Below are 26,749 nucleotides of genomic sequence, written 5' to 3' on the forward strand. Positions count from 1 at the left end.
ATATAGGTCATTTTTAATACTTTCAAAGGCTCCCTGGTGCCTCCCCCCCACCCAAGTCAATACCCCCAGCCCTTGCCCGAAACCGCTGATCTGATTTCTATCCCGTTAGACTGATTTTTTTTCTCTTCTTGAACTCTATAAATGGCGCCCACATGGTCTGTTTCCTCTGCTGTCTGGCAGCTTTCCCTCATCATTATGTCTGAGATTCCTCCATACTGTTGCTTGTTTCGGTCGTTGGTTCCTTTTTATTGCCAAAGAACTTTCCATTGTATGACGATACGACAATTGATCCACTCCCCCTGTCCAAAATGCTCAACATTTGCAGTTTCCAGTGTTGGCTCTCATGAATACAGCTGCTAGGAACATCCTTGTCCGTGTCATCTGGTGGATGGTTTATTGTACCAGGCACACGGGATTTGATTTTGTGAAGCCTCATCTTAAAAAACGCTCCCTGCTGTTATTTAATATTATGACTGTGCCATTACGACATGAACCTGCCTAGTGTCCTGAACAGTGCAAACCCCCCACCCACAAAACGAAACAATCAGAAAAGCTCTTCCTTCCGGGACCTGGGCGTCTGTGAGCAGGTTTGTCTCCAACAACTCGGAGGTATTGGGATGGCGCTGCCGTCCCCATCTCACACATGAGGAAATGGGTTCCGAGATGGCCGGTGGCTTGTCTCAGGTCCTGCTGTTAAAAAGGGGCAGAGCTGGACTTGGAACCCACGCTAGCTGGGCTTGGGGAATCCCAAGATGTGTCAGACGAGGCCTTCGTCCTCGCCCAGCTGGTGTAGGTCGGGAAATGCCGAAGAAACTGTGCACGGCCCTTATCCAGGTCACAGCTGACAGTCTGTGCCAAGCATGAGCTGCAGAGTCACCAGGGTGTGGCAAGAGCTTCCAGAACCAGAGGTTAAGTCATCAGCAGAGAGCGGGACCAACACTCCCTGCAATACCCCACTCTCCACCAAAAAGGTGGCCCTAGCGAACAAGAGTGGGTGGTGGTGGGAGTGCAGTGAGCGGTCACTGTAGCCTGGGGGAGGTGTCAGCTGGGGGGAGGGCCACAGCGGGGGATCAGGAAGGAGGAGGGGGAGTGGGGCCATCAGTCCCCACTGATGACCCTGGTCCGAGGAGATCCTAACATTCAGGGCAGGGCCAAGGGCTAATATTTTAAATGTATTAATGTTTTCCGAATAGGTGATACATGCACCTGGTTAACAAGCCATTCACATGATACTGGAGGAGACAGTGTGAAAAGAAGTGTCCTCACTCTGGACCCCCAATGCACGTACCCTCCCTGGGAGCAGCCATGTGTCCCAGTGTCTTCAGGATGTTTCCGGAGATATTTATGCCCATGTGCTGCCATCCACTATATACTCTATTACTCCTTGTTTTCCTCTCATCGATGTTCTTCAACGATCATCTGTACAAAACTGTACAAATAGAGTCATGACAGGGAACTTGAATTCCTGCCCTTCCCCACCTCTCTGTCCTCATTTCCCCCTACTTTTTCCCCTGGTTTGTGCTGCTCCAGACACACAGGCCTCCTTGCTCTTCCTTGAACACATCCAGCACACTCCAGCCCCAGGGCCTTTGCACTCACAGTGCCCTCTTTTCCCTCTGCCTGAAATGTTCTGCCCCCAGATATTCCCCATGCTTTAGCCTTTACCCTTTCTCCTCTTTACTCAAAGTCCCCTTCTCAGCTTGGCCTCCTGCCCCCGACCCCTTTCTTACAATTGCAAACCCCCTCAACCCTAGACAGTCCTATACCCCTTAAATGCCTTCCTTGGTGCCAGAGCACCCATCACAACCCAACATGCCCAGCATTTCACTTATTTGTTTCGTTTTGTTTTTTTGAGGAAGATTAGCCCTGAGCTAACTGCTGCCGCCAATCCTCCTCTTTTTGCTGAGGAAGACTGGCCCTGAGCTAACATCTGTGCCCATCTTCCTCTGCTTTATATGTGGGACGCCTGCCACAGCATGGCTTGACAAGTGGTGTCATGTCCACACCCGGGATCCGAACTGGTGAACCCCGGGCCACCGAGAAGCGGAATGTGAGAACTTAACTGCTGCGCCAGCCTAAACTTATTTGTTTTGTTTATGGTCATCTTGCCCCACGCATGTGCACGCTTCTGAGGGCGGCGACTTGGTTTCGTGCCCTGCTGACGCTGCCTCTGCAGCAGGTAGTAGTGGGCCCTGGGGATCTGTTCCTAGAAGGAACACACGGGTGACTGTAGAACCACCTCAATTTCTCTTCCCTCCAGCTTTATCGAGATGTAACTGACACGAAACATTGCGTGAGCTGAAGTTGTGCAACGTGATGATTCGATATATGTGTATATTGTGAAACAATTACTGCGATAAGCTTCGTTAACACGTCCTCCACCTCACAGAGCTGTCTTTCTGTGTGTGTGGTGACAACATTTAAGATCTACTCCCGTAGCAACTTTCAAGCGTATGATACAGCCTTGTTAACTATAGTCCACGCTGTACATTACAGCGGCAGAACTTACTCATCCGATAACTGGAAGTCGGTGCCCTTTGGCCAACATCTCCCCAATTCCTCCTCCCCCAGGCCCCGGCAACCACCATTCTACTCTCTGTGTCTATGAGTTCAACTCTTTTAGATTCCACGTACAAGTGAGATCATACAGTGTTCGTCCCACTTCATTCTTTTCGAGGACCACGTTATATTCCATGGTGCGGTGGGCTGAAGAATGGCCCCCAAAGATATCTAATTCCTGCTCCAGAACTATAAAGACATTACCTTATGTGACAAAAGGGACTCTGCAGATTAAGGATTTCGAGATGGGGAGATGATCCTGGATTACGCCAGTGGCCCGATGTAATCACAAGGATCCCTATAAGAGGGAGGCAGAGGGAGACTCGAGTAGAGAAGGCAATGTGACAACAGAAGGAAGATGGTGGAAGGGGCCACGAGCCGAGGAATGCCAGTGGCCTCCAGAAGCTGGTGAAGGTGGGGAGATGGATTCTCCCCTCCAGCCTCCAGAGGCAGCACGACTCTGCTGACACCTCGGTTTTCACCCAGGGACACGAATTTCTGACTTCTCACCTCTAGAATTGTGAGAGGATAAAAGTGTGTTGTTAAACCTCCCAGTTTCTGCTAATTTGTTCCAGCAGCCACAGGAAGCTAATACACATAGTACGGATGTCCTGTGATTCACTTTCCAGTCCACTCCTGGTGGACAGGTGCGCTGTTTCTATCAGTCATTCTCACCCAGGGAGATGGTGCCCCCAGGGGACATTGGGCAAAGTCAAGAGACATTTTTGATGGGCACAGCTGGAGGGACAGTGCTACTGGCCTCTGGTGGGTGGAGGCCCAGGGATGCTGCTAAACATCCTACAGTGCACACAATAGCCCCTGCAGCAAAGAATGATCTGACCCCAAATGTCAATAGCACCCAGGTTTGAGAAACCCTCACCTATCCGTGAGATCCGGTCCTAGAAATGCAATTGCTGAGCCAAAGGGTGTATGTTTTGAAATGTTGTAGACATCGCTGTATTGTCTGGGGCTAATCTTCACCTCGGGAGTGTGCTCAGCCTCTGTGTAGCAACACCCTAACCCAGAGATGTTGGGGTGGAGGGCGTGGGTCCCCACAGGCCCTGGGAGTTTCCCCAAGGCTGGAGTCAGCAGGTGTGTGAACTTAATGGGTAAATAGCTATGGGGCAGGTGTTACAGAGTTCATTCATTTAACAGCCGAGTCCTGAGCACCTGTCACGTACACGATGAAGCTGATGTGTCTGCCGTCACAGAGCTCCCAGGCTAGTGGGGGAGATTGGCCAGAAAACAAACCATGTGATACGTACACAGTGGGTGCAGTGGCCTGGGGAAGTCAAGGAGGGCTTCATGAAGGAGGCAACTTTTAGCAGGTGTGATGGTTAAATTTATGTGTCGACTTGACTGGGCCGAGGGATGCCCAGGTGGCTGGTAAAGCTTTATTTCTGGGCGTGTCTGTGAGGGTGTCTCCCAAAGAGGTTAGCATTTAATTCAGTAGACTAAATAAAGAAGACCGCTCTCTCTATTGCAAGTGGGCGTCATCCAGTCCACTGAGGGCTCGAATGGAAGGAAACGGCAGAGAAAGCGCGAATTTGCTCTCTCTCCTCGAGCTGAGACGTCCGTCTTCTCCTGCCCTGGGACATTGGTGCTCCTGGTTCTCGGGTGTTCACATTCAGGCTGGAACTTACACCGCTGGCCCCCGATCCTTCGAACTCGGACTGAATTATATCCCTGGCTTTCCTGGGTCTCCAGCTTGCAGATGGCAGATTGGGGGTCTTCTCACCTCCGTAACTGCCTGAGCCATTTCCTTTAATAAATCTCCATATACGTACTTGTGTCCTATTGGTTCTGCGTCTCTGGAGAACCCAATACAGCTGGGACAACACTGCTCCTCCCCATTGCCACTTACCAAATGCTCACCACGTGCTCTCTCCCTCCAGGAGCTCGAGTGCCCCCCCACCCCCCGCTGGCTCCCTGGATCACAGGAGTCCCCTGTCCTTTCATTCCCAAACCAAGTGAGCTTCGACCCGCTCTGTGTGGGCTCCCATGAAGTCCACTTATTTCTGAGGGCTCGGAGAGTCCCGTGAACCTGGACACCTGAAGTTTACCTTAAATATCCCATAAGAACGTGGTTATCCTTCCACCTTGTTCCCTACGGATGAAGTCAGTGCCCACGTGCATCCCAGATAAATAACCTCAATCCCCAGTTAGATGCATTTGCTGACCCCAAATGCTTGCCCTGCAGCCCACGCGTCATTAAAACTTGCTAACGTGCTCTTTTCTTGTTTAACCAGAGTGGTGACTCAGTGACAAGGATTTATGAGCTTGTTTGGCAGAAGAAAAAGAATGTCTTCAAGGTTACGATCGCCAGACGACTCCAGCCCAGCTGCCGCTGGTGCCAAGACATCTAGTAGCTCAAAGTCTTGTCTGAAGCAAAAGAAACATGGACTTCCCCTTTGTTTCCCCGAAACTCCACGTCCTAAGCCCCTTAGCCCGACAAAGACCCCCTGCTTTCTTCTTTTGTTAAGATGGATCTGAGAGAAACTATTCTCCCTCTTTCTCATTGTGGCCAATTCGAATAAACCTTTCTCCACCTCCAAGCATCGCTGTCTCGGCGACTGGCCTGCTGTTCCCGGGGCATGGACCTGAGGCTGAGAGGTTCGGCAACACTGGGAAGAGCTCGCACGTTAGGCAGGCACCCCCTCTGCCCTGGACCCACGCTGTCTCCCGTTCCCATCAGTGCCGTCTGAGAGCCGTTTCTCCAGGCTGTGGCAGGCACGTTCCACGAGCTACTCCACTTGTCTGCATGGCAATGCTGTGACAGCGGTACTAACGTCCCCCTTTCATAGATGAGGGAGCTGAGGCCCAGGAAGAATGAGTGACTTGTCTGGGGTCACATTGCTCATCAGTGGCAGAGCTGGGATTTTCCCATCAGCTTGGCCAGACTCCAGAGCTGGAGTTCTCTTCTCACCGGGCTGGTCTGCCCCGGCGGAGCAAAGAGGACGGCAAGAGGGAGGCCGAGAAGACGGCTAGAGATGGGGCGTTTTTAACCATTTATGATGCCGTGGGCCTGGCCTCATGCCAGGAGGGAGGGTCAGGACGGACGGTGGAGATTGGTTTGGAGCTTGGCTCCGGTTCTGGGGCAGAAGGGGCCAGTTGTCCAGGTATGCCTCCCAGGCCTTCAAGACTCCTGGGGGCCTGGGGTCTCACGCTGTTACTTAAAAAAGAACCATACTGGGGCCAGCCTGCTGGCGAAGCAGTTAAGTTTGCACGTTCCACTTCGGTGGCACTGGGTTCGCCAGGTGCAGACATGGCACCGCTTGGCACGCCATGCTGTGGCAGGCGTCCCACATATAAAGTGGAGGAAGATGGGTGCGGATGTTAGCTCAGGGCCAGTCTTCCTCAGCAAAAAGAGGAGGATTGGCGGCAGCAGTTAGCTCAGGGCTAATCTTCCTCAAAAAAAAAAAGAAAGAAGAACCATACTTTTATTTGAGGATAGCTCAAAGAAGTCATTTACAAAACACCTTTTGTTTTCAAAGCACACCCTTTCATAAAAAGCAATGTCCACCTTTAATACACGCTCTAGTACACAGATGGGTGTTGGGGGGCCTCCGAGGACTCAGGGAGCCCCTTGGGCCCGGAGTTCACCAGTGCTCAGCACTCCTCGTCAGAACTGTCGTGGGCCTGCCAGCGGACCTTCCAGGGCCCGGGGGTGGCCGTGAGATCGGTGGGGGCCGGGGCCAGGTTCACCCAGCCAGGCCCGCAGGGCAGCGCGTGGCTCTGGTTGAGCCTGAAGACGCGGTAGTTCTCGTAGTGGACGTTGTGGGTGATGTCCTTCAGGTCTTGGAGGTGGGAGCTGGGAGAGGGGCGGCAGGTCAGCCGGGGCCGGCCACAGCGTCACCTGGGTCCCCGCAGCATGCCCCCAGGCTCCCCACATCCTCACCGGATGAGCAGGTCTCTCAGGAGGGGAAACTCACAGTGCGCCATGTTCTCCACTGCAAAACAGGACATTGAGCGCGGGCTCTGGGGCGCCTGGCCGGCCCTCGGTGAGCACTAAGTAGGCGCTCACTGTATGCTGCACGCCACCTGGAGGCCCACCGCCGCCCTCTCTCCACATTTCTCACTGTCATATCCCACCTCCCGTTCATTCATTCATTCATTCATTCATTCATCGTTACTGTGTCCCCAGCACCTGGCACAGGTGGCTCATACGAACAGCTGCTGAGTCAATGAATCCACTGATCATTTATTGTTATCCCCTCAATAATGACTCTATTATATTATGTATATGACACCCTATATCACGTATATTATATTCGACTTCTAATAATTATCTTGATAAATCAGGGACTCAGGCCTGGCTGCTCCTTTTTCACCCTCCCGTCTCCCCCCCCAGCAGGGCCTTCCTCTGCTCCCTCAGGCAGCTCCCTCTGTCACCCACAGATTTCCTCCTTGGTGCTGCCCCCACCCATCATCGTCTCATCAGCTCTATGGAGACAGGGACCTTGTCAGCCCTGCTTTCTCTACATCCTCTCAGGAACAGCACATAGTATGCCCGGCACATAGTAGGTCCACAGTGAATTCTGGCGAGCAAATAGGGCGCCTCCCAGGTGCCAGGCCTTGTGCAAAGCAGTAGCTCTGCTCTCCAGCACCCTATGAGGCTGATGTTACCATGATGCCCATTTTACTGGGAGGAAACTGAGGCCCAGCGACGAGGTGCCTTGCCCGAGGCCTCCCAGCTGCACAGAGGGATTTGATCCCTGGTCTGTCTGTTTCCTCGCTGGGGCTTAACCACATGGGCCCTGCGCGGGGTGCTAAGGATGCCAAAGGCAGTAGGGCGTGCCCTGGTTTTCAACCCTTTCTCACCCACGTCCTGCCCAGAGTCCCCGCACTGACCTTCAATGATGCCCCACTTCGTCTTCCGGCCCAGGACACACCTCCCGTTCACCAGGTGCTCTTGGTCGGCCCCGACCACCGCGAAGGGTATCCGGTCCTGCGGGCAGGGGGCGAGACGGGAGGGTTGGCCCCACTGGGGAGGTGGGGAGAGAAGACGTCGAGCTAGGAAGCGGGGGCGCTGCCCTTTGTGGGGAGAGAAAGTGGTAGAAGGGGCGCAGACAGCTAACGAGTCAGAAGACACAAAGTCTACCCCGGGCCTCAGTTTCCTCATCTGTAGAGTGGAAGTCCCCACAGGACCGACGTGGGCCTTGTGAACGTGCTTGGCGGAGTCACCCTCGGAAACTGTGTCGGGACTCGTAGCCACGTTGATAACACGATTCTGCTGATGTCAAATGTCCTACCTGTGAAACGGGAGCAGCCATCGCCTTCAGCCATTATGAGGCTTAAAAGGGACAACTTTCTCAACCAGGGGGTGACAAACCATGGCTCTGGTCTTCCCATGTGAGGTTTGTGGGTGCACGGCCCGGCCCACCCATCGACTCTCGTTTACGCTACCCCGGGGGAGACCGCTTGGCCCACAAAGTCTAAAATATTCACCGTCATCTGACCCTTCACAAAACCGTTTGCTCAGCCCTCTTAGAAATTCCAGTTGTTTACTTGTTCGTGGCTGGGAGGCTGGGAGTAGAGACTCAAACTCTTAAACTCGGAAGTGCTGTATCTGGGTTTGTTTTTGTTTCTAAGAGTTAACCTGTGACAGGGAGTAAACTGGGGCTGATAATAGTAACTATCTGTTACACGCTTATTCTGTGCCAGTCTGCAGTAAATCCTCGACAAATGTTATGTGTCTGGATGATTTACTGAGACGTTAATTTGAGTATGTTCTCCTTGTATCTCTTCCAGCTCTGTTCCAGCTGTGGCCAGGCTGCTGTCTGTGCCCATCTCAGGACAGAAAGCAGAAGCTGGCAAAGATCACGGCTCTCTGAATCTTTCACAAGAAATCCTGTTCATTGCTCCAGTGGGGAAGGGAGAGAGAGAATGTGTAGAGAAATTGGGTGCCAGATGGGAAGCACGGCCTCCATGTACAGATGTGTGGTTTGTGCACTGCACAAAGGCAGCTGGCCATGAGGCTGTGTACGACTGAAATTAGGTGCAGGCTCCTGCCTGTGAAGGAAGCTGCTGCCTTTTTCTAATCCAAGCAAATGCACTGTTAGGCTAGCAGGGTCTCTGGGGGAAGGGGTTGAGGCCTGGTGTCTATGAATGATGAATCCTAGGCCTCACCCAGGTCGTTTGCAGGATCCAGACGAACTGACATTGAATCCACCACAAGGACAGCAAGATCGGGGCTTAGAGTTGGAATTCAGTTGATTCGAGGAACATGAAGATATGAGCTACTTCCCTCTTTTTTCTTTCTTTTTTTTTTTGGTGAGGAAGATTGGCTCTTAGCTAACATCTATTGCCAATCTTCCTCTTTTTGCTTGAGGAAGGTTGTCACTGAGCTAACATTTGTGCCAGTCTTCCTCTATTTTGTATGTGGGACGCTGCCACAGCATGGGTTGATGAGCAGTGTGTATGTCCACACCCGGGATCCAAACCAGTGAACCCTGGGCCACCAAAGCAGAGCACGTGAACTTAACCACTATGACACGGGGCCAGCCCCTCTTTCTTTCTTTTTTTGTGACAGTTTTACTGAGATATAATTAACAATCCATAAAATTTGCACTTTGAGAGGTACAGTACGTTCAGTGGTTTTAGTATTATATTCACAAGATGGTGCGATCACATCCATAGTCTAATTCTGGGTAACTACCCTTGTTGTCGTCTGTCGTTTTGATGACAGCCATCCTCGTGGGTGTGAAGTAATATCTCGTGGTCCTTATGACTGACGATGTTGAACATCTTTTCATGTGCTTATTGGCCATTTGTATAACTTCTTTGGGGAAATGTCTATTCAAATCCTTTGCTCATTTTTAAATTGGCTGTTTGTCTTATTGCTGATTTGTAAGAGTTCTTTATATATTCAGGTCTTTTGAATATATATATATTTTTTATATATTCATGTCTCTTGTCAGATATATCTTTGCAAACCTTGAGTTTGTGGGTGAATGGAGATTCACACTTGCCAGAAATAGATGAACTTTCCCCGAGTTGTAGAGAGAGACAGATCTTCAGACGGAAAGGGTGAGTGGAAAGAAAGTCACCCAGCCTCAGTCCTGCCAGCCTCCCTGCCCCCACGGCCTCCTACCCGGATCTTGCTGTTGAGGATCCTGTCATTGATGTCCTCGTCAAAGCACTTCTGCGGGTACACCTCGATGCAGTGAGCCCTCAGGTCGTGCTGGATCTGGGGACCACACACAGGTGACCTCAGCCCACCCTCTGCACTCTGCCCCCTCCCCACCCCCACCAACCCCAGCCTTGCCCAGCCACCCGGATCACCCTGCGCCTGAAAGCCTCTCGCTCCTCAATGGTCAGGCTGTCGGCCCGGGCGATCACTGGCACCACATTCACAGTCCGGCACAGCCGCTGCAGGAACTCAATGTCCAGGGGCCGCAGGCTGCTCGGGCGGGGCAGCGATGGCAGTGGTGGTGGCAGAAGCAGCAGCGGCGAGTGTATGAGTGAGGGGGTGCCAGCCCACAGCCCACCCGGGGGGCCCTCCGCCTCCTCCTCTCTGCCCCACGCAGGTGGCCTCCCTGGGAGGGCCCAGCCACCTCACCAGTGCCCGGTGGGTGGCACGAAATACACGCAGCAGTGCACGCGGGTGTCGGGGATGTGGCGCTGGCGGGTGATGAGGATCTCCTCCTGCAGGTACCGCTCGTACTGTCCATTGATGTAGCCCAGGATGGGGTCCCAGCTGGCGCGGAGACGACCCCACCTCAGCGCCGTGCCCCGGAGCCCCCTCCACCTCCCCGGGGGCACTGGGGGTCTCCCCTTAGGATGACCAACCGCCCAGGTTCTCACAGACTTTCAGTCTCGCACAACCTGAGGCGCTGGGTCACCCGAGTACCCGTCCCCCACTCCCCTGCATCATCAGAGAGACGCCCCTCGAGCCGAGGCCTCAGCTTCCTCATCTGAAAATGGGGACAACAGAACACCTGCTTTGTAGGGGAGCGGGGACATTAAATGAGAGAAATTGCCACCGCCTGGTTCAAACCACCCAGGACCCTCGCCCGGTTGGTGGAGGGGTCTCCTGACTCCTCTCTCTGGGTCCCCACCCCGCCAGGCTATTGTCAACACAGCAGACGAGAAGATGCTCGTGAAGGCAGGAGCAGAGCATGCCCCTCTCTCCTGAGCCTGCAGCGGCCTTGCCTTGCCCCACAGCCCCTGCACCTTCCCCTGGCTGCTTCCCACCTGCCCCCACCTCCCCTCTCCCTGTCGCTCATGACCCTCCAGCCACACCAGCCCATCCCACCTCAGGGCCTTTGCACATGCTGCCCTCTGCCTTGAACACTCATCCCCCACATAGCTTGTTCTCTCATCTCCTGGAAGTCCGTGCCCAAATGCCACCTTCTCCAGGAGGTCTTTCTTGATCATTCTTAAAATTGTAACCCCCTACCGCTCCGTACCCGTCACTCTCAGAAATGGCCTGTTTGGGTGACAGCGTATAGGCTGACCCTCCGTACAACTGATTTATTTTGTTCCTTGTCTATCCCTCACCCCTGTGACAACGTAAATTCCATGGGGACAAGGATGTCCCTCGGTTTTGTTCACTGCTGTATCCCCGGGTCTAGAACAGAGCTTGCACGTAGCATGTGCCCACGGACCATTGTGCGCGGGGCTGGGCTCACAGGAGCGCACACGGAGCAGTCACGCGGGCTCCGTGCTCTCAAGGGCCCACGTGCAGCTGCATGCTCTGCCGTCACAATTCTTTGTAATTTTTTAACAAGGGGCCCCAAATTTCGTTGCGCTGCGTCCCACACATTATGCAGCCAGTCCTGACTGTGTGTGTGTGTTTTATCAACCACTGTATTCGTTCCACCTCAACATCCCCAACTTGTAACCCCAAGTTACAAAGTAGGAAACTGAGGCTCCGAGGCTTCTGTGACCCGTCTCAGGTCACGCAGCTAGAAAGTGGTCTAACCCAGGGGTCCTGACTCTGGACGGTGGGCTTCTAACCCCTGCTGTCCCCTAAGCCTTGTTGAGAGCTTACTCCATGCCAGGCAGTAAGCTGAGACCTTCACGTACTCGATTCCCTTCCATCTTGGAGGGAGAGTTGGGTACGCCCATTACACAGACGAATAAACTGAAGCTCAGAGATGCCGCAGCCCAGTCGCTCCCGGGCCGGGATGTTTCCCAGAGGCCCGCGGGGCAGAGGCAGGGGCAACTTGGGCTCGGGCCCCCGCTCCCAAGGACCCACCACTTGTCATTGTTGATCTGGTCCCCGAAGCCAGGCGTGTCGGTCACAGTCAGCTTGAGCTTCACGCCGTTCTCTTCGATGACTGTGGAGGGAGAGCCGAGTGGGCAGAGATTGGACCCGGGTGGGGAGGGGCGGGTGTGTGTGTCGGGGGAGGTCACTCACTGTGGGTCACTGACTGCAGCTGCAGGGTCTGGGGCATGGGCACCCCCAGGCCTGGCAGAGTGGACTTCCACATCTTGGACTTGAACAGCGTGTTCACCATGGTGGACTTGCCCAGCCCGCTCTGCCCTGTGAGCAGCCAGATGACAGCAATCACTAAATTGTTTGGAAAAGGAAACTGTTTTCTAAGTATAATACACATGCAGAAAAGTGTGTACTTTCATCTGTGTCCATCTGGACACTTAACACCCTTTTTTATCGAGGCAAAATTCATACACCAAAAAATTAACTGTCAACCATTTAAAAAGAACAGTTCAGTGGCATTTAGTACATTCACAGTGTTGTGCAACCACCAGTGCTCTCTGGCTCCAAAACATTTCCATCACCCCAAAAAGAAACCCCGTACCCATTAGCGGTCACTCCCCATACCTCCCACCCCCAGTCCCCGGCAACCACTCCTCTGCTTTCTGTCTCTATGGATTTGCCTATTCTGGACATTTCATAGAAATAGACACATGCAGTATTTGTCCTTCTATGTCTGGCTTCTTTCACTCAGTGTAATGTTTTCAAGGTTCATCCACATTATAGGAAGTATAGGTACTCCATTCTTTTTCATGGCTGAATAATATTCCATCGGATGGATACACCACATGGTGTTTATCCATTCCTCCTTGATGGGCAGTTGAACACATTTTTACACATTGAACAACCTGTGTATACAGCACCAGATCGAGAGACAGAACACACAGCTCCCCCACAAGCCCACTCACGCCCTGTCTCAGCAACTCCGAACCCCGCCCTCAGGGACAGCCACGCTCCTGACTTCCATCAGCCAGAGGAGTTCTGCCCGCCCTTAGCTTAGGGAACCGCACAGCATGTCTGTGTCTGGCTTCCTTCACTCGACACTCCTTGGGGAGCTTCACTGATGCAGCCTGTGGCTGTAGATGGTCCCTTCTCCCTGCTGTGGGGGCTTCTCGAGCTCCGTGGGTCATGCCCCCAGAGCAGGAAACAGCTACATCACAATGCAGGACACACCTTTGTGTCTATAACTACAATTGTCCTCAGGGCTGCACTGTCCCGTACGGGAGCCACCTCTGGCTATTGGCACCAGCAATACAGTGGATCTGGATTGAGAGATGCTGTCGGTGGAAGTGCCAGCCAGATTTTGCAGACTTGGTACGACAAGAAGAACGTAAGAGATCTCACAAATAATTTTTTATACGGATTATGTGTCAAGATGATAGTATTTTGGAATATATTGAGTTAAATCAAATAGACGATCAAAATTAATTTTGCCTCCTTCATTTTACTTTTTTAAAGGTGGCTATTGGGAAATTTTAAAATTATTTATGTGGCTCCTGTTGTATTTCTATTGGACAGTGCTGCTGTAGAATGCTGTAGAATAATACCCCCCCCTTTTTTTTTTTTGCTGAGGAAGATTGGCCCTGAGCTAACATCCATTGCCAATCTTCCTCTTTTTGCTTGAGGAAGATTGTCACTGAGCTAACATCTGTGCCAATCTTCCTCTATTTTGTATGTGGGTTGCTGCCACAGGATGGCTTGATGAGCAGTGTAGTTCTGTGCCTGGGATCTGAACCCGCGAACCTGGGTCCCCGAAGCGGAGTGCGCAGAACTTTAACCACTCAGCCACAGGGCTGAGCCCCAAATAATACCTTTAATTGGTGCTACACACTCTGCTACTTATGTTCTGCTGTATCTAGTTTATTTTGTTAAAAGTGTAATTTTGACCTACAAAATTAATTTTGCATCTATAAAAATGCAATTCCAGATGCACTGACCCATGGAGAACCTCCTGAACACCAAGAACTGTGCTAAGCCAGATGAGGAAACTGAGGCAGAGAGGGGTCAGGGACCGTGCCCAAGGTCGCACGCTGGTGGGTTCAGGGCTGGGACCAGGATCTGAGTCTGGGGGGGTCCCGCTTCCTGCCACGGCCTCCCCTTTTATTGCTCTGCTTGGGTTTGGTTTGGCTTTGTGGGACTTTTGTCTTTTAACGACTCAGTGTTTCCCGGACTTTCCACTGCAGGCCCCCTGAGAGGTACTTCCATCAGTCCCACTTAACAGATGGGGAGACTGAGGCTCCGAGAAGTGAGGCGACACGTCTAGGCCCGCGGGGTCACGTCCACTGGTCTGTTCTCCTGTGAGTGCCCCCCGGCCCTCACTCACCCACCACCATGATGTTGAACTCGAACCCCATCTTCATGGCCTTGATCTTCAGCTGCTCCAGCACGGCCTCGATGCCAACATGACCAAGCATCTCGCAGGGTGGGGTCCTGGGGCTCGGGGGCCACGACGTGCAGGGGGAGGGGGACCGTCTCAGGGGGTCCATGGGGCCAAGGGCACAAGGATGCCTGTCATCCGGGTGGAGTGGGGAGAGGGGTGTCACAGGGGCTGCAGAGGGGGACCACTGAGTTCTCATTTCTGAACCTCAACTCCTTAACTCTGCTTCCAGGGACTCCCACGCTTTACCCCCTGGTCTGTCCATCCCTCAGGTCCCCGTGGTCCACGAGGTTTGGAGAGCTGCCTGGGGGAGCTGCCTCTCGGGGAGACTGAACTCCTGTTCTGAGGTGCACCAGCCCAGGGACCTGTCCCGCCCCCACCCATGGCCCAGGCAGCCTCTCTGCTCAGACACACCCTCCACAGAGCATGCTGGCCTGGCCAAGCCCAGGGGCCGGACCTGTGGGGGACAGAGGGAGAGAGAAGCAGCCTCGTGTGGCACCTGGTGGCCCTGGGTTCCTGGGGGAGCTTCGGGGAGCTGCCCTGTCCTGGAAGACCCCCTTGTGTGTGCTGAGGGGGAGGGGGAGGGTGACAGTTAACTGAAGAATCTGAGCTGCACCCCTTCCGGTCACCCCACCGGGGGCCCCTCTGCAGTAGGGGTATGAGGGCAGAGACAAGTAAGCTGCTGCTCCAGGCCCCTCGGGAGCACTGCTCTGTCATCCTCATCACGACCCTGGCCTAGCACTATACACAGGACCACAGGAGCCCAGGGCAGCTCCCTGGTAAGTGGCAGAGCTGGGCTTCAGCCAGTCCCTCTGACTTCCAAGCTAAGGCCCCTAACCACTCTGCAGCAGGAAGCAAACCCGTGACCCAAGGCCAGAAAGCAGGACATCTGTGTTTTCGTCAACCTTTGCAGGTGCCATAGTATTTCAAACTGGCAGCATTGAAAAATTAAGGAATTGGTTTAGCAAATATTTACCCTGTACTTAGTCTGTGCATGGCATTGTTCGAGGAGCCCTAGGATGTTAACTCATGCAATAATCATCACAGCCCTACGAAGTGAGTGCTGTCATTACGCCTACTTACAGATAAGAGAGAGTCAAACAAGTCATTCAAGGTCACAGAGCGAGGAAATGGCAGGGCTGGGATCTGAGCCTACAACCTCCACTGCCTCTTTTCTTGATCACACCAACATCTAGCTTTCCAAGGGATCTTAGAGGCTGTAAGCCCTGGCAATGCTAGGGCCAGCCTGCAGCTGACTTGAGCTGCCCTCCTTAGATAGGCCCTGTGTCTTCCAGTTTGCCATAGTCCTCACCCCTCCCTAATGTCTCCCTAATGATAAGATGTTTCTTATACCAAGTCCATCTCACTCAGTTGTTTCTTTCTCACCTGTTTCCTGGCACCTGAGTTTGCAAGCCCTAGGCAATCCTGTCTCAGATGTTGGCAAATGTTTTCTGTAAAAGGCTGGAGAGTACAGACTTTAAACTTTGCAGATCATAAGATCTCTGTTGCAACTACTCTTCAGCTCCGCCGTTGCAGTGTGAAAGCAGCCCCAGACAAGTAAACGGACGGTTGAGGCTGCGTGCCAGGAAATGTATCTACAAAAGCAGGCAGTGGTTTGCCAACCCTGCTTGGCCCACCGGGACCCACCAGCTCCACCCCGGTCCACTGTCTTCAACTGTCCTGAGCCTCGACCAGCGTCTGTCCCGCCCGACCCCTGCTCTTCCACTCCCCACCTTCTACACACCTGACCACAGAGGCTTAGACTTCACTTTCTAGGGTTGGGGGCTGGGTGTGGGGCTGGGCAGGGCTCGGGGTGGGGAGACGGGCAAAGCCTGACCCAGAACACGGTTCCACCCCCGACAGAGAGATCTCTCAAGCCACAGCTGCACAGCTCCTGAGGGACGCAGCGAGGCTGGCCCCCTCATCAAAGCAAACGAGAGCGTTATGTGCGGATGACCGAACAACGCCTGGCCCTCGTGAGTGACCTGGAACGGGAGCAGACTCCGACTCTGGGAATGTCCCCTAAGGAAAGCGGGCTTTCTGCAGAGAACACACGTCCTCCAGGCAGACCACCACATGTGAGCGTTGTGGGACTCTGAAATACCGGGGGGAGGGGGGCCTCCGTGGGTGCCCATGCTGTGAACCAGGGGGGTCAGGTCTGCGGAAAGCAGTGGTCGTTTGCAAGGTGCTCTTGGCCATGTTGGCCGGGAAGAGCCGAGGGGAAAGTGATCTGCGGGGCATGAGGAGGGCGGGTGAGCCTGACAGCGACAAAAATAAAAGGCTGGACAACTCACACCCACAAATTGGGCGAGAGTAATACACGGCCATTTAGTGCACAGTTTCCAGTGTGTTTAGCTGTGCTAAGGAGGCGTTTATGTCGATTACTCCACTCAATCCTCACAACACCCCTAGGAGGTGGATACTGTGCACACACCCACTTTATACATGGAGAAACTGAGGCAGAGAGGGGTCAGGGACCGTGCCCCAGGTTACACACTCGTGGGTGTTAAAGGCTGGGAACAGGATCTGAGTCTTGGGGTCTGACCAGCCTAAAATGTGTCCTGCCACAGCCTCCTCCCCATCATTGCTCTGCTTGGGTCTGGGCTCTGCGCGGACAACTTGTAACAACTTGTAACAACTCGGGGTTTCCCAGATTTTCTTTAATGAGGGGGTCTTACTTTCATGATGGGAATGACAAACAAGAAACAAGGCACCCGGGGGGCTGGACAGGAAGGCTGAGGTTCAGCAGGGAGAGGAGGTGACCGTGGACCTTCTGTCAGGTCAAGCCAGGCCAAGCTGGGGGTCAGGGACCACAGTTGTTGACTCTCCTCCCACTTTTTTTTTCAACGGAGGTAAAATTCACATAACATAAAACTAACCATTAGCCATTTGAAAGTGAACAGGTCAGGGGCATTTAGCACATTCACGATGGCAAAAAACCACCACCTCTCTCTAGTTCCTAGACACGTTCATCACCCCAAAAGGGAACCCCTTAACCACTAAGCACTCGCTCCATCCCCCAGCCCCTGGAGACCACGATCTCCTTCCTGCGTCTATGGATGCGCCTGTTGTGGACGTTTCATGGAAGTGGAATCGTGCACCATGTGGCCTTTTGTGTCTCGCCTCTTTCCCTGAGCATCATTTTCAAGGTTCACGTGCTTTGAAGCACATATCAGCGCTTCACTCCTTTTTGTGGCTGAATAATACTCCATTGTCTGGAGGGACCACATTGTGTCTATCCATTCTTCAGTTGATGGACACTGGGATGTTTCCACCTTTTGGCTATTGCGAAAGTGCTGCTATAAACATGGGTACAAGCCTTTGAGTCCCTGTTTTCAATTCTCTTGGGTATATACCTAGGAATGGAGTTGCTAGGTCATACGACGACACTATGTGTAACTTTTAGAGGACTGCCAGACTGTTTTCCACAGTGGCTGCACTCACCTCCCCTCCTTTTTGCAAGAGAACACTCCAGTCATTTCAAAACTACCCTCTCTCTGAACCAGGAACCTGAGATCTCAGAATGGGACGGAGGGGATGTGGGGTGTAAGATGGGGATCCCAGCACAGGAGACCCTATCACAAGGTGGTCAAGAACTCTGGGGCCTGAATGCCTGAGTCCCCATTCTGGCTTCTCTGCTCGCTGGGTGTGGTTGGCAGAATCATGGCCCCCAAAGATGTTTTCATCCTGGTCCCTGGGACCTGCGAATATGTCACCTTACACGGCAAAAGGGACTTTGCAGATGTGATCGAGGATTTTGATGGGGAGATTATCCTGTGAGCCAATGTATAAGTGGGCGGCAGGAGGGTCAGAGTCAGAGAGGATGTGAGCATGGAAGCAAAACTGGAAGGGATGGGGGTGGGGCATGAGCCGAGGAATGTCAGTGGCCTCTAGAAGCTGGAAAAGGCAAGGAATGCCTTCAGCCAGGAGCCTTCAGAAGGAACAAAGCACTGCCGATGCATTTCAGACTCTGACCTCCAGAACCGTAAAGATAATAAATCTGTGTTATTTTAAGCCACTAAGTCTGTGGTGTATGTTTCAGCAACAACAGGAAATGAATACATTAGAAGTGTGACCTGAGCTAGTCGCTGAACTTCTCACGGCCTGTTCTCACATCTGTAAAATGGGAATAGCAGTAATACCCACGTTAGGATGGCCAGGCAGATGTATGTATATACATAGAGCGATGCATGTGTACATAACGCACAGTGATGGGCGCACAGCCTGACGTTGGCTGACCTGCTCTTCCTCACTGGACCATAAGCACAAGAACAAGAAACGGCGTCCACCTGCTTTACAGCCAACCTCAGGCTCTGAGCACAGTCTCTGGCCCCTGGGGTGCCTGGATACACGTCTGCGCTCTGAAAGAAGGGAGGAGGGACAGTGACCTCGCTGGCAGGGTCAGCCGCCCCAGGCCCCAAGTTCTGGGGAAAGAGCTCATTTGAGAGACGGCAAACCACTGTCTCGTAAGGGTTATTGCGAGGAACAGAAAAGAGAGAATAAGGACCCAAGAGACGGCTACCATGATGCCAGCACGCCCGAGCTGCCCGAGGAAGCGAGGTGCAAGGAAACAACCTCTCCCTCCCCTCGCCTCCCTTCCTTTCTGCTTTTCTACCTCTCTCCCTCCACCTCCCTTCCTCCCTCCCTCTATTCTCTCTTTTTCTCTGTCTTTCCTTCATTCATGGAGTCAACAGACGCCAAGGGCCCAAAGTGTCCCCAGGCTGCTTGTCTGGTCTGTCGAGAAAAAGTGAAAAATCCCTGGAACGAAGAGGCCGACAGGCCGGTGGCCTCCTCCCCGGGTCCCATGGTGCCTGTTTCTGTTGGGAGGAGGCCAGAGGCTGAGCTCTGGCAGCCCCAGGCTGGCCATGGGGAGGGGTGGAGCTGGTTGCCAAGGCCTCAGGTGGTGTCGATCCGGAAGCAGGAAGTAGTCTGCGCTCCCAGGACCTAGGACCTGCCTGGCTGGGGGAGCTCGAGGCAGCTGGAGGTCTGGGAGTAGGGCTGCTGGGGTGAAAGGGAGGGGAGGGGGCTGCCCAGGCCAGGGTCACGGTGGAGAGCAGAAGGGCTGGGCAAGGAGAGGAAGGAAAGAGAGGCTGGGGCAGGGGCTGGGGCCCGGAGGGGTGGTGCGGGGAGCCCGCAGAGGCAGGGCTGCACTGCGGGAGGCCTGGATGTGGCCCAGCCCCGGAGGAGCCCAGGATCTGAGAGGGCCCTCTGGGGGGGGGCCGGGGTAGGTGGCACCCAGGACCCTCCAGCTGAGATGGGCTTGTCGGTGGAGGACCTGGAGACCACAGCACAGGAAGTGCTGGGGAAACTGAGGAGCCGCCAGCCGTTCCAGTCCAAGTGGGACACCGCTGCCTTCATCATCCTCCTCGTCTTCATCAGTGAGTGTGGCCTTGGCCTCCGGTCCCCCATCAGCCTCCCAGCCCCGGGCGTGGCCCAGGGTCTTATCTGGACACTCGTCCCGCCCCAGGCGCCGTGCTCCTGCTGCTGCTGCTTGCTGGCATCCACTGCTGCTGCTGCACCTGCTGCAGCCGTGGCCCCCCCAGATCCCAGAAGGTGAGCCCCAAGAAGGTGAGCTCGGCGGGGGATGGGGCGGTGGGAGGGCGCTGGGCCTCCTGCGGAGGGGGCGGCTGGGAACCACGATGGAGTGAAGCCACCGGCCCCCCTGTGCCTCTCTTGCAGGAAAGCCGCAGGGGAGTGGATAACTTGGCCCTGGAACCCTGACACAGCGAGTCCCCCAGCCCCTCTGCCTGTGTGTCCCCCGGGGCAACAGTAACAATGGCTTGTTTGCCCAGAGCCTGAGTCTGCAGTGTGTTCTGAGCGTCCTGCAGGGGGACAGCGCGGCACCGCTTCACCTAGGTGCCCACCGGGGCCCTCCAGCCTCGGCGGGCAAGACTGTCACCAGGAGGCCCGAAGCAACCTGCGGGAGGCCCCTCATCATCTGCCCAGGGAGAGGGGAAGCTGGGCTCAGACCTGGGCCTGAATCTCTGGCCTGGCCCTGTCACCATCCTGCTGGGCCCTCGGCAGCCGGGACCCCCTCACAGGTGGCGTGGGGAGCCCAGGCGCTCAGACACTGGTCCTCCACCTGGCTCCTGACCATCAGGGCCCCCCAGGCTGGTCCCCACTCAGACAGACAGACACAGGGGTTCCAGGCAAAGTCGGATGATCTTTATTTCTTGGAGGCCCCATCATGGTGGCTGAGCAACACAGTCAGAGTGCCCCAGCTCCTGGCGGGGGCTTCTGTCTGCCCATTCCTCCTCCTTCCTTCCCGCTCACAGCTTAGGGCCACCACACCCCTCACCATCCCTCCCGGGGCAGCTGGGCAGGCAGTGGAGCGAGGAGGAAGGAGCCCAAGGCCTGGCCCCACCCTGAGTCTAAAGGTTCCTGCTTTAGGGCCTGGAATGTGGGTCACCTCACATTCCACCTCCGGCTGCCCTCCTGACGCTCCCATCCCAAGCAAAAAGCAAGCCGGCTCCTTCCTTCTAGCATGTCCACTGGTCATTCCCATCTGTGCACACGTGATGGGCAAGATGGGCGAAGAGGGAAATAAATAGCCTGCAGGGCCCGGCTTTAGCCAGTGCTCCGACAGGGGGGTGGGGGAGTGGGGGGATGGGCACCCCTGGCAGGGGCCATTTCCCAGGGGGACGGGGGTCCTGGGGTGCTCTGCTCAGGACCTGTAGCTCCAGTAGCTGGAGAACACGGAGATCTGGGGAGGGCGGGAGGTGGGGGACATAGTGAGTGGCGCTGGGGGGCCTGGCCCCTGCTGTACCCTCCGTGACCCAGGGGAGATTCAAGGTCACCCAAGGGCGATGTGCCAGGGAGAGGGTACTGTTGCCCAGCAACGCTGTGGCGCATCTATCTGCCAGGTGTGTGTGCGTGGAGGGCACAAGGGGCCTCCAGATTTGGGGTGTTGGAGTCACGACAGGGGCCCATGGACTCCCCCCAGAATGAAGGGGCTGAGCAGCCTGCCGCCTGGCTGCTCCAGTCTGTCTGGGCGCGGGACCCGGGCCCCACCTGAAGCCCCCAGTGTCCCCACCTTATCCTTGAGCTGCTGGCAGAGCTGCAGGGAGACGGTGAAGAAGACGAGGGCGTCGTTGAGCCACGGGATCACGCACTCCACCTTGTGCACGTGGCCCACCTCCAGACGCTGTGCCCCCCACTCGCTGGGGGAAGAGGGCAAGGTCTCCGAGGGCGGGCGGCCGGCCAGCCTGCCCCCCCTAGCCCGCGAGGTGCAGAGGGTCGGGGTGGGGAGGGGCCGGCATACTTACAACATGGCCCCGGGGCTGTGGAGCACGGCGCCTCCAGCCGGGCGGAAGTTCTAGGCAGAAGAGCACCAGGCCCAGTGAGGCTGGGGGCTGGGGGGCGGAGGGCGGAGGCCGGGAGGGCAGGGGCCGGCCCCGCAGGGCCGGCTCACCTTGGTGGAGTTGGGCTGCAGGGCGTGCAGCTGGTACACGGTGAGGCAGAGCTTGTTGAGGTTAACGTAGACGTTGACCAGCAGGTCGGAGGGCAGGGCAGGGGCAAACATCCGCTGTGGGGAGGGCCAGGCAAGCACAGGATGAGGGCCGGGCAGGCACACCCCCAGAATCACCTGGGAGGACGCCAGTCCCCATCCCATGGATTGGGGCTTCCAGACTCTCCCCAGGTACTGCTGGGCTTGGGAACAACTGACCCAAACGAGGGGTGACGACATCTGGGGGACACAAGACAGAAGCCAAGGACCGCATCCCAGAAAACTGTGCATAAACATAGCACTCCGAACCAGGATGACTTGGGGCTTCCAGGAGCCCTTGGCACCCGTGTCCCTCCCAGGGGCAAGCCAGGCACCAGTGCGGGGACCCCCGTCTCGGAGCAGGGGCTGGCTCAGGGCACTGACCGTGAGGCCACTGGCGGCGATCTCTGGCAGGGTCAGGGTGGCCGGGGTGGTGAGGCGGTTGCGGGCTCGGGTCAGCTGCAGCATCACGGCGTCCATCAGCTGTGGGGAGGGGCTGGTCACAGCTGCTTCGGGGGAGGGGGGCCTGGGCCCACACCCACCCCCACCCCCCCCAGCATCAGGGAGCAACAAGGTTAGGGGAGCTCCCTGCTCCTGCCCTGGGTGGGCACGGTCTCAGGGCCTGAACCCCCAAAGCAGAGGGGGAGCTCATTAAAGATGCAGGCAATTGGGCTCCAGCTGGGGTGTGGGGCAGGGCGTCTGCACTGGTGATGACACCCTGGAGCCTGCACCCATCCAGAAGGTTCTATTGCACGGGATCCTGGGTGCTGGTCCAATGGAGAAGGGGAGGGCCAGGGAGTTAGGCCCAGGAGCAGGAGGGCTTTGTGGATGGGGGCAAAGGCAGCGAAGGAGCTTAGAAGAAGGAGCCCTAACCCAGCTTGGGTCTAAGGGGCCAGGGAGGGCTTCCTGGAGGAGGCAATGGGATGGCTGAGTTGAGTAAGGTGAGCACCAGGCCCATTTTCACAGGTGAGGAAACTGATGCTTGGAAGGGGTAAGTGAACAGTGGAACCTTCTGGAACTCATCCCTTTCCCTTTGCCAAAGAGCAAAGCCCTAGCTTGGAGCCCGAGCGCCCAATGCTTCCAGCTATTGCCATTCGCGGCAGGGTGGCCTGGCTGCCGGGAAAGGCAGGACTGTTGGGTGGAGGCCTGGGGCTGCCCCTCCTAATCCCAGGGCGGTCACAGGTCTGGGAGGGACCTTAATCCATTTAGTTCCAAGTTTTCATAGGAGGAACCAGAGTTCCAGAGAGGGTAGGTGAGCTACCTGAGGACACACAGCAAGTCAGGAGCAGGGCTAAAGCATGAGTCTGGGGCATCGGGGCTCAGCTCCTCCAACTGGGCCATGGGAATTCACTTTGTTATTACAAAGGTTTGTCCCACTACTGGTACTACCACTAGCCACTACTGTTTCCTGAGCACTCACTAGGGGCTGCTTTACCCATATTTTCACAATCAGAAGTTACTAAGCTTGTCTCCTTTTTCCAGATAGGAAAACTGAGGCACAGAGTGCTAAGCAAGTGACTTGAGGTTGCACAGCTCGCAGTGGAGGCCCTGGGATCAGAACCCAGGTGTGGTGCTGGAATATGGGCTGTGACCACCTGACTGGCTGGATAGACATGTGTACACTGACAGGTGAAGGGTCAACCATCGGTGATGCCTGACGATGTGGGGGCAGAGCTCTCCAGGGGCTGGGTCGGGGTTGGGGTCAGGGCCAGGGATGGGGAAGCTGGCTCCCCTCTCCCAGTGGGCAGCTCACCTTGAGGACCTCTGCTCCCGTCCTGAACTGGTAACTCTCATCCCGGTTGGTGAGGAGGTAAATGGCTTGGCTCACGTGGTTCCTGGCGTCCTGGATCTGAAAACAGCGCCCACCATGTGGTCAGGGGGCTGGGCCTTGGCAGGGACAGGTACCAGCCTCAGAGCAGCCACAGTCACTGGGCCCCCACCCCAAGGGGCGTCATCCTCAGAGGGGAGGGGTGGGTGCTGCCTGCCTGGCCCTCATCCAACCCTTCCCCCACAGCCGTCAGCTCTGTGCCCTCCAAGGGCCGGGCCCTGGCTGGGTGCTGCCCTCCACGGGCAGGCTTGGTCCCCGGCCTCACGTAGATCACCTTCTAAAGGCGAGACGGAGGGTAACGGAATAAAGACACAAGGTGACCCCTGACTGCTAGACTTGCCCAAGGAAGCACAGAGGGTCCCAGAGGAAGGGTGGGGTGACCTCCAGGGAGGCAACTCTTGAGCATCACCCATGTGAGGAGAAGAGCCAGAGAGAGGACTCCTGGCAGAGGGACGAGCAGAGACCCTGAGGTGGCCACAGCTGGTAGCCAGGGAGAGGGGGGCACAGGGGGAGAGGCCGGGGTCCAATCACACAGAAGCTGGTAGGGAGCGTGGACTTGGTCCCCAAGAGCCATGGGAAGCCCCTGGAGGCTCTGGGCAGGGCACTGCCTTGTTCAGGGGACCACTGCGGTTCCCACTGGGGCCTGGGGGCCTACAGACAGGACAAGTGCTCCACCTCGCACCAGGCAAGGCTCTGGAGCCCCAGGCACCGTCTGTCCAGTCTGCTCCAGCTTCACTGCTGGGAAACCACCTCCCGGGCTTGCTGTGGCTGCAGATCCCCATGGCCGCCAGCGCCGGGAGGCCTCAGTGCCGCCAGGGCGTGCCACTGCCTGCCCTTGTGGCCTGAGCCCTGGCTGGGCAGGGGCCCGGTCACCTGCTGCAGCTTCCACTGCTTGTCCTCACGGAAGGCAAAGTGCAGCAGCTGGTTGTTGCGAGGCATCTTCAGGTTCACATCCTGACGGAGCGGGGTGACAAGAGTGGGATAAGCCAGGTAGAGGGACGCCCTCCTGCTTCCGGCCACTCAGCTCTGGGGCCAGGGGCAGTCACCAGGCGTGTGCGGTGGCTCAGACCCCAGCCACTCCGTAGGGCACAAGGTCTCTCAACACCTTGGCCGTTGAGGGGTGAACAAGGAGGTCAGGAAACAGGAACTCAGGCCCAAGAGGAAGCACAAAGAAATGAAAGGGAAAAGAGACTGAGAAACGGGAAGGTGGCCTCGGCTGGGAGGAGGCGTGTGACTGTGGGCAAAGAGCAGACACCTGTACAAGCCAACAGACTGAACGCCCACCCACGGACGAGAGGGACCTCCCCCCGCGCCTTGGCGCCTGGCACAGGGTCGGGTGCAGATGGAGCTCAGATGTTGGCTGATTCCACCTTGATCTGGGGCCAGCCTAATCCTGCCAATGCCCATGCTTCACTGGGCTCAGACTCCCTCCCAGCTGTGTGCAAAGCAGCCCCCTGCCTCTCCCTGAAGCCACATACCAATCCCATGAGGAGGTTACAGGGGTTGTTGTCATTTTACAGACGAGGAAACCAAGGCCCAGAGAGGTCAAGGATCCTGCCCGGAGTCACACAGGTAGCCAGTGGCAGAGGTGGGATAAGCAGGAGGCCTCCATGCTCTTCCCCACCGGCTCCTCCAGCAGCATATGGGAAGGGGAGAAGGGCTGGGGGACTCACCGCCTGGCTCAGCGCGTCCCCTTGCAGAGTCAGCACCCCCTTCACCTGGTCTGTGCTACAATACGCGGGAGTCAGAGTGGCGCCTGTGGCTGCTCCCTCCTGCCACCCGGCTCTCCCAGCAGGCTGCCCCTGGCTGTCACAGGATGGCCCAGCCTGTCCCACCACCTGTCCCAATGCACACCCTCTGGAGGGGCCCCCTCTCCTAGAGGGTATCCCAGGCGTCCCCCCTCCCAAGGAGCCCATCCCCGGGGTTTCCGCCCAGCCCGGGCTCACCCGCAGGTGCCTAGGATGTAGTTCTCCTGCTTGGCAGGCCCCTCGGTGCCTGAGCCTGGCAGAGTGAATCGGAGAGATGCCTCCTGAGGGGCAGAGGGGAGTGGGGAGAAGTTCACCCCACCCATCCCAGCGTTCCTTCCAGAAGCCCCGCTCCCAGGGCCCCTCACCCCAGCCTGAGTTTCAGGTCCTGCCTGGGCCGACACCTGCTCCTTCCACATTCCCTGGGAGCCTATGGTGTGCTCAAAACGGGGATACAGAACCGAGAGAGACCCGCCCGGCTCGGTTCAGGTGCTGGGGTGTGGGGAGCAGAGTCGGGAAGGGCAGCAGTCACGGTAAACCGCAATTCGGGCCATATCGGGCACTGCCTGGACGTTTGTGTGAGCGGACTGGCTTACTTATCTTCACAGCAGCCCTGGGAGCCCGCTACTGTTATCTCCTTTGGGCAAAAGAGAGGCCCAAGGAGGCTGAGCACTTGGCAGAGGTCACAGTCCTTCAGAGCTGAGGCTAAATGTCACAGCTCCGAAGGAAGCCCCCCCGGACCCCAGGCTCGAAGCAGGCCCAACGCGCTCACGCAGCTGCTGGCGGAACTGGGTCATTATCTGCCGGCCCCCGACTGGACTCCAAGCCCACCGCGGGCAGGCGCCCGGCCCGCGTGGGGCGCGTTACCTTGAGGATGTCCTGCAGCTGCCGGAGCACGGCGTGCACCTCGTCGTGCAGCAGCCAGCGGAACTCCTCCTCCTGCGGGGACAGGCCTGCTGTCAGCCGCCCGGGCCCGCCGCCCCCCGCCCGGCCCGCGCGCCTCACCAGCACCGCCCGCTCCGCCGCCGTCGCTGCCATCGCCGTCGCCATCGCCGCCGCCCGCCGCCCAGCGACCGTCACCGGCCTGCCCACCGCTGGTCGCTTGGTCTGCCCGCCGACCGTCCGCGGCGGCGCCCGGGCCCACCCCCAACCGCCGATTGGCTGAGTGGACGCACGCCCCGCTCCCGGTTACCTGCCCCCACCGCCGATTGGCTAAGCGGGCGCCCGCCCCGCCCCCGGTCACGAGACTGCGGGCGCCCTGAGACGCGGGTGGCGGCTGCGCGAACCCGCCCGCGCCGGCTCGCCCGAGACGCCGCTGGCGCAGCCACCAGCACTGAGCGCTGGGGCGCGGCGTCCGCTCGTCCCGCCCCTCCTTGGCTCTGATAGGGCGCCCCGCTCCAACCGCACCCATTGATTGGCCGACGGGGCCGTCTGTCCCCGCCGGCGGCCCGAGCGTTCCTTCGGTCCGGGAGGATCCAGTGGACCCGACCGTGCTGGCGCCGCCGCCGCCCCGGCCCCGGCCCCGGCCCGC

At 56.7% G+C, this 26,749-nt stretch overlaps 3 protein-coding genes across 4 annotated transcripts; 1 reads left to right on the top strand and 2 right to left on the bottom strand.

Annotated features, from left to right (window-relative positions):
- Positions 1-6,168: 6,168 nt before the first annotated feature.
- On the bottom strand, positions 6,169-14,286 carry SEPTIN12 (septin 12). The gene is made up of 9 exons (XM_046666366.1): positions 14,106-14,286; positions 11,924-12,049; positions 11,762-11,843; positions 10,121-10,258; positions 9,844-9,961; positions 9,653-9,748; positions 7,411-7,507; positions 6,458-6,509; positions 6,169-6,370 (listed from the first exon to the last, which is right to left on the bottom strand). Exons 1-9 carry the CDS (start codon positions 14,266-14,268, stop codon positions 6,169-6,171), a joined length of 1,074 nt encoding a protein of 357 aa, XP_046522322.1. The 5' UTR covers positions 14,269-14,286.
- A 4,784-nt stretch (positions 14,287-19,070) lies between these two features.
- SMIM22 (small integral membrane protein 22) lies at positions 19,071-19,952 on the top strand. Of its 2 annotated transcripts, none has more exons than XM_046665330.1 (4): positions 19,071-19,143; positions 19,388-19,537; positions 19,627-19,727; positions 19,839-19,952. In XM_046665330.1, the coding sequence occupies exons 2-4, from the start codon at positions 19,414-19,416 to the stop codon at positions 19,878-19,880; spliced, it is 267 nt and encodes an 88-aa protein (XP_046521286.1). In that variant the 5' UTR covers positions 19,071-19,143; positions 19,388-19,413; the 3' UTR covers positions 19,881-19,952. The 2 variants fall into 2 exon arrangements, with proteins under 2 accessions (XP_046521286.1, XP_046521287.1); XM_046665331.1 differs by having other exon boundaries at positions 19,627-19,712.
- Positions 19,953-20,302: 350 nt separating this feature from the next.
- On the bottom strand, positions 20,303-26,373 carry ROGDI (rogdi atypical leucine zipper). The gene is made up of 11 exons (XM_046665328.1): positions 26,224-26,373; positions 26,086-26,157; positions 25,420-25,502; positions 25,147-25,201; positions 24,347-24,427; positions 23,399-23,494; positions 22,030-22,128; positions 21,571-21,684; positions 21,425-21,474; positions 21,193-21,319; positions 20,303-20,862 (listed from the first exon to the last, which is right to left on the bottom strand). The coding sequence occupies exons 1-11, from the start codon at positions 26,266-26,268 to the stop codon at positions 20,824-20,826; spliced, it is 861 nt and encodes a 286-aa protein (XP_046521284.1). The 5' UTR covers positions 26,269-26,373; the 3' UTR covers positions 20,303-20,823.
- Between the last annotated feature and the right edge of the window lie 376 nt (positions 26,374-26,749).

This window comes from Equus quagga, chromosome 7 (assembly GCF_021613505.1).
Source record: "Equus quagga isolate Etosha38 chromosome 7, UCLA_HA_Equagga_1.0, whole genome shotgun sequence".
NCBI classification, from domain to species: Eukaryota; Metazoa; Chordata; class Mammalia; order Perissodactyla; family Equidae; genus Equus; species Equus quagga.